Source organism: Python bivittatus, unplaced genomic scaffold (genome assembly GCF_059951505.1).
Source record: "Python bivittatus isolate LINGU-HERP-01145 unplaced genomic scaffold, Pbiv_v1 ctg000350_np1212, whole genome shotgun sequence".
Classification (NCBI taxonomy): Eukaryota; Metazoa; Chordata; class Lepidosauria; order Squamata; family Pythonidae; genus Python; species Python bivittatus.
Window position 1 is genome coordinate 39,853,763 of NW_028277074.1, and position 6,822 is coordinate 39,860,584.

At 38.4% G+C, this 6,822-nt stretch overlaps 1 protein-coding gene across 1 annotated transcript; it reads left to right on the forward strand.

The window, feature by feature from the left end:
• Positions 1 to 5,247: 5,247 nt before the first annotated feature.
• Positions 5,248 to 6,471, forward strand: LOC112542172 (P2Y purinoceptor 8-like). The gene has a single exon (XM_025174297.1). The coding sequence runs from the start codon at positions 5,248 to 5,250 to the stop codon at positions 6,469 to 6,471; it is 1,224 nt and encodes a 407-aa protein (XP_025030065.1).
• Positions 6,472 to 6,822: the final 351 nt, after the last annotated feature.

The window sequence follows — 6,822 nt, forward strand, 5'->3', positions numbered from 1 at the left end:
GCAGCCACATGCATGTCTAGTATTCCTTAGGAGGGCCTCAAAGAAGCCTAACCTCCATCCAGCTGTGGCAGCTTCACAGTTTTGACGAATGGATCCAGAGAGGTACTTCAAAGCATCTTACTGAATAATAGCATGGACCTAATAGTCAGGCTATGGAATGCCCCATAAGGTATAGAAGGACACACAGTGTCTTAAATGTTTGTCTTTGGGGTATCTGTATCAACCTAGCTATTCTGCTAAACTTGTGATTAAGCTCAGGTACTTTCTGCTGCTGAGTCTCTTTTGGTCTGTTTGTTTAGGTTTGTTTCATAATTTGCTTTGCTAGGTTGCACAATACATTCTTTGTTAGCTCAGAGCACCTAAAGGAGTCTTTTTGGCAGAAAGGCAGGATAAAAAAATTGAGGCTTCAAGTATCACCTGAAGTATCTGCTTCAGTCTTCCTGTTGATTGTCTCAGTAATCTAAGCTACTGATCATCTGAGGTTTGATCAGGTTCTTCATGCAATAGTGAATACGGAAGTTTTATTAAGAGTCATTTATGATAATACACTTTTATTTTTTGTAACATTTATGCATGCATCTCTCTGAACAGAGCGTTCTTCTCCTTGTGCTTCAGTTTCAATAAGGCATCCAACCATTTGGAGCCAGAGAGCTCTCCACTTGTATAATTGTGTATCAGGAGTTACTTTCAAACATTCTTGGATGTGCTGACTGATTCAGCACAATCAATGTTTGGAAAGAAAGAGGGAGGGAGGGAGGGAGGGAGGGAGGGGTCGGTCAGGCCCCATAGGCCAATCATATGTTTTATTATTTTTTTCGAGAAAATGTTACTGTTTTTAGGGATTTAGGCCGTGCATCAAATGAGTAAGCAAGTGTCTACAAGAATATGGCAATCAATTTGAAAATTTAAAGTAATTATCTAATTACTTGTCTGACTTTGGAGCCTGACTTTGTCTATTGGGCCTGACTTTTGGTATACCCTGTATATTTATGAAGCAACACTGAAAAGAAAATGTGCAAAGAAATGCTCCATAACAGGAAGTGAGTGCGTGTGCTAAATTAGTTCAGCGTTCTCTCTGAGAGCTTTTGAATCCCTCAAGGACAAGCAAAGGTACAGTTTACCTATGGAGGCATGGAATACTCTTCCATTCTTAATGAAAGTGTGAAGAAAGAAGATGTCCCAATGCCATGTATACCACAACAACTTAGTTCCTGTTTTTTTTGCATGAAACAATAACAGGAAAATCGAGTGATTTCTTAATATTTCCAAAGCATGTCACAATCACACTGAACTCAGCAAATATGTGGCAGAAAAAAAACAACAAGCCATACAAGCAGTGTGCCCCACTTCCCTTGTTTCCACACTATATTCTATCTGTCCTATTAGATAGGCTGTAAATAAGCCCCCATAATGCAAGTTCCTTATTTAATAACATGCTTGGAATTTCAATGTAGGAATAATGGGATTAAATATTAACTATCAAAGGGGTATCGCCAGATTTTTAATCTGGAAACCCTATAAAATACATACATAAAAGTAATAATTCAACCCACTTCAGAATTATTTATGGAAAAGAAGATATACTGTACAACTCTACTTGATAGAGAAAAGGGGGACTGGATTTTAGAATAGTCATTCCGTTCAGAACAAGAATGGGCAGTATTTGTCAGGACCATTCTTAAACCACACATTTGCAGCAATGAAGCAAAGTTTGTGGAGCCATGTTGCACATATGGATAGAACCAGGATTTGATGCTTTGGTTTGTTTGTTTGTTTTTAATTAGCTTAAATTAGGTTAAGCCTTATTTTATTTTTTAAAAAGTTACATTACATGAGGTGGTTTACAGAGAATGAATGACAAGTGAATTGCAAAACAAATATCTGAAGAAAATGTGAATGAATTGAAAGGAGGGGAATATTGAGCAAGAAATGGTTGGATGCAGTTTATGAGGTTCTCAAAAAGAAGTAAGGTAGAAAGGTAGGGATGGTATAAACTAGATGTAATTAGATTTGCTTATTTTGTCTCTTTGCTTAATACTACTTACGCTTTTTTCTGTGCTTTGCATCACCCACAAAAGATATAACAAGGTATGTATATAAGCCTATTTGGAGGATTACTGTACCATTTTTATGGATTTCCCATCTTATGATAGGAAGGTGGGAACACACAGAGACACTGATTCATTGGGAGATTGTGCTTATATCTTTAGTTACACAAGCCATTGCCACCATAACACTTGAGCCACATACTTTCCTGGCCTAAGTCATTGCCCATATACTATTGAGTAGACTGAAGGGTGTCACTCTGCACCCTTGATATGAAGAAGCATTACCTCTAAATATTTTTTCATGGTTCTCAGAAAGGCCTCCTGTTTTCTTCCATGCTGTGCAGCAAACCTTGAAATACGCTCACCACGTCAGATAGTGTGTTCAGAAGAGCAAAAGCTAAGATATAACAGATGAGTACAGTCATGGTTTCTCTATACATGAAGGTTGAACAGACCTTCTTTGCTTAGGGGCTGGTAGAGGATAGGAACCTGCAGCTCTTCAAACATTGGTGAACCACAATGCTTAGGATTTTTCACCATTGGCAATGCTGACAAAAGATGGGGAGTTGTGATTAAGCAAAACCTGAAGTGCTACAGATTACTCATTCCTAGATTAAGGGTAAGTCATCACTAACTCTCTTCCCTTGTTTGTTGCAGTCATCCAGTTTCTAATTTTGGATACAGGGGGCAAGCAAGCAGATCAAAAGAGGAATAAGAGTGAAGCATCTGCAGTCTCATGTGAATTCTCTTTTCAGTATTTAACAGTATGAATCATCCCCGCATGAGGCCCTACCAACTCTATCTTCATCCTTTTCCATATAGACATTCTTACAAAAAGATTTCAATCTTCCTATTTTTTAAAAGTATATTTCCATTTTTATTGAAGGGTCTTAGAAATCCTTTTGAAAACTAGAATGTAATCTGGGATGAAATTAGAAAACCTCTGGTGTTCTCCAAATGTTCTGGGCTACTACTGCCATGAGTCACAGATAGCATAGGCAGGAAATAGGGGAGCTGTAGTTCAGAACATATGGGAACCCATAAACTACATCAACGAGCACCTAAAACTTATGTAGAGGCAATAGTTCATCTGGATGCATATTTCTCTGTAGTGATATAGCCCAGATCTTAGCATTGCTGCAATGGAACCATTTATCCCTATTTTATATTAGCTTCTGCCACACTATCTGCCTGTTTCAACCTTCTGGGAAGCTGTGTTTTAGCATCTCCCATCCTCCTTCTACAACTTCAGGCTGCTACAATAGCTATTATACTTCTTCCTACATCTACTGATTTTTCATACCATATAATAAGCTCTCTATTTTATTTCATTTCCAGAACACCAATAGCCAAAGTTCCCTAAGCAATCCATGAATTACTTCAGCAGTTTAAGAAGTACAATTATATTCTGGAAAGAAAAATCAGGAAAAAAATGGATACCGTATTTTGGTAAAGATCATTCAAATGCTAGAATATATAACATATCTCCTTAACTGTCTTCTATATCTCTGTCTCAGGGCTGGCTTTAGGCTAAGACCAAGTAGGCACTGGCCTAGGGTACCAAAGCTTAGGAGACACCAATGCACCGCTCCTTCGAAATCACTCTAAAAATGCAAATCTTTGCATCAGAAAGAGGTCGAACCATCAGTCAGATATTTGGGGTGCTATATATCCTTGAACCAGCACTCCTCTTTCTTTCTACCTATATATCAACAGTGCCTTCAGGGTATAATAAAAAAATCAAGATGATGCCCATAACAGTACAATGGAAGCGCCACCTGTTTTTTGTGTGCATCGTGTGTTAATCACACCATTGCAATTGCCCTCTTGACATTTTTTACCATACCCTTTCAATATTCTATCTACAGTATCTACCTGTCTGTCTGTCTGTCTATCTCATAGCTAACCTTCTTTTAAATTTTTGGATTATGACCTGGTATTGAATGTCCCATCACAGCTAGACTCAAAGTAAGCTTCTAATGCTCAGGGGCACACCCTGAGGCTTCAGGTTACATATGGCCTCCCAAGACTTGGAGATAGTCCTACCTTCCACAATCCTTCTCCAAATTTCTAAAACAACAGAGAAAAAGTATGACATACATAAGGAGTAAACTGCTTGACATTTTAATTTAATGTAATTTAAAATCAAATCAAATGCAGATGTTGTCCTATCCCTGCCTATCTGCTTCCCCTGGCCTACATTGCTTTTTGAAGTTCAATTGTCAGCATACAAGTCAAAAGCAAAGTGTGGTCCTCCCAATATCTAATAGGACATAATGTTAATCTGTTATATTGCAATATTTCTAAATTTCATGTTGGGGCAACTCTGGCCTAGTTGCATGAAGTGTCCACATTACTCTTTTCATTAGTAGTATGGTCCACCTTTGTTAAGCTGCCATTATAAATGTTTATTTATTTATAACATTTATAGACTTCCGCAAACCCAAAGGTCCTTGGCAGTTCACAGAGATAAAGGACACAATAAACCACAGACAATAAAAATATGGAAATGAAGCATTTGCAGTCCACTTAAATAAAAAGATCAAAAACAAATTATATAAAACAAACTCATCTGTAAAATCACAGCCCAAACACCTTCTGGAAAAGCTCCATTTTGAGTTGCTTGTGGAGAACTAATCTAATATATACTGGAAGGTGTTGCCACTGAAAAGAAATGTCTACAAACCTTGACCACCACCACCACCCAAAGTGAGAACCACTAGCAGATTTTCCCAGTTAGATTGAACTGACTGGGCTGATTCCAATAGAAAAAACGTAGTCCTTCCATGTTTCATGGGTGCCAAATATGTAGGCCTTCATAGATTAGCACCAGAACTTTAAATTGTATCCAGAGCCTATTGGCAGCCAATGCAGGGCTGCAACATTGGTGTGATGTGTTCCCAGAGGCAAATACCAGCTAATGCATGGGCCACTGCACTTTGAATTAACTACAGCTTCTGAATGGTCTTTAAAGGCAGCCCCATGTAGAGAGCATTGCATCAATGTAGACAAGGGCATGGGTCACTGTAGCAAGTGTAAATATTTATATGGTTCTTAAATAAAATATTTTATAAATGGCTTCCCTTTCCCTCCCCTTTCAGCCTACCATCTAAAGTAAAATAATGGACCTCCTGAAGATGTCTTGTGTTGTGTTGTCACGGTTCTGTCACATGGGAACCTACACTGCTCCATTATAACCATGGTGAGCTTTAAGTTTTTAACTGAACTTTTGACAAATCAATTAATAGTTGAAGAAGAAACACAATGTTTATGTTGCAGTGAAGGATTATTTCACCAACCTGTATTTCTCCTTCTTAAATCTAGAACTGAGCCTCTTCTAATTTTCAGAAGAAGGATAGTTCAGGACATTTTCGTTGCCATCACATCAAAAAGTCTACTAGAGATGCCACTTGTAAACAGTCCCAGAAACGTGACCAATATCACACTGGCCGCCCTTCAGAGTGATGCGATCCAGAGGATTTTGCCAGCCCTTTTCATGCTCAACTGCAGTATCAGCATTCCTCTCAATTTAATCTCCTTGTTGTTCCTTTGTTGGTATTCAAGGCCCTGGACTTCCACCATCATATTTTGCATTAATTTAACCATCTCAGACTTGCTCTATGGCTTCATCCTCCCCTTTCAAATTGCCTACCATCTAAAGAAAAACAATTGGCCTTTTGGAGATGTCTTGTGTCATGTGGTCACCATTCTGTCATACGGGAACCTACATTGCTCCATTTTAACTATGATGAGCCTTAGCATAGAGCGGTATGTAGGCATTGTCCACCCTTTGCGCTACAAAGCGGGAAGAACAATCAGGGCCTCTTTCCTGGTGTGCATCAGCACTTGGGCCCTGGTTCTACTGACACTCTTCCCCCTGATGCAGCATAAGCTCACCGTTCGTATACAGCAGCTTCCTATCACCACCTGCTTTGATGTTTTGCCAAAAGAAATGTTTAACACCCGAACAGAATTTATTGCTTATTTTGGATCCTTGCTATTTCTGTTCTTCTTCCTACCCTTGATCATCATGGGATTTTGCTACATCTCAATCATATTAACACTTCGACATTCATCTTCCTCTCAGTTCAGAGAGACCAAGAGGCAGACTATCTACTTCATCATAGTGTTGCTGCTTCTGATTACGGTTTGTTACCTCCCTCACATTGTCATGTCAGTGACCCATTATATCCTTGTTTTCCAAAAGAAATCATTTTATGTGGAATACAAACTGTCACTTGCAACGGCCAGCTTCCATTGCTGCTTTAACCCATTTCTTTATTATTTTGGATCTAAAGAGTTTCGACAAAAAATACAGAGGAAACTCTGCAGGTGTGTGGCAGTAGGTGTCAGTGAAAATAGCCATATTGTTTCAGAGCATGACATGCAAATCATGCCAGTGCAACAGGCCCCAAAGATTTAGCAATACATGTATTTATTGCAATTAATAAACAAGAAAAACATTAATTTAACAGTTTATACTGATGGATGTCCATATTGATGGATCAGTTGTTAACAGGGAAGTTTGTTGACTAGGAATAGAGATTTGTTGATACCATTTTCTCAGAACATCATGGATTGCAGCAGCTGATTGATGTACTATGTTCCTACAATACATGCATTTTTAAAACTGAGGATAGTTAGAAAAAGCTTAGTATAGACAGACCTTACTAAATTATGTGAAGTACACTCGGCATAAGATTGACAACTGTCATAACAATATGACTGGTATCATTCAAAACATGGACAGACATATAGTATAAATTAAAAAAAG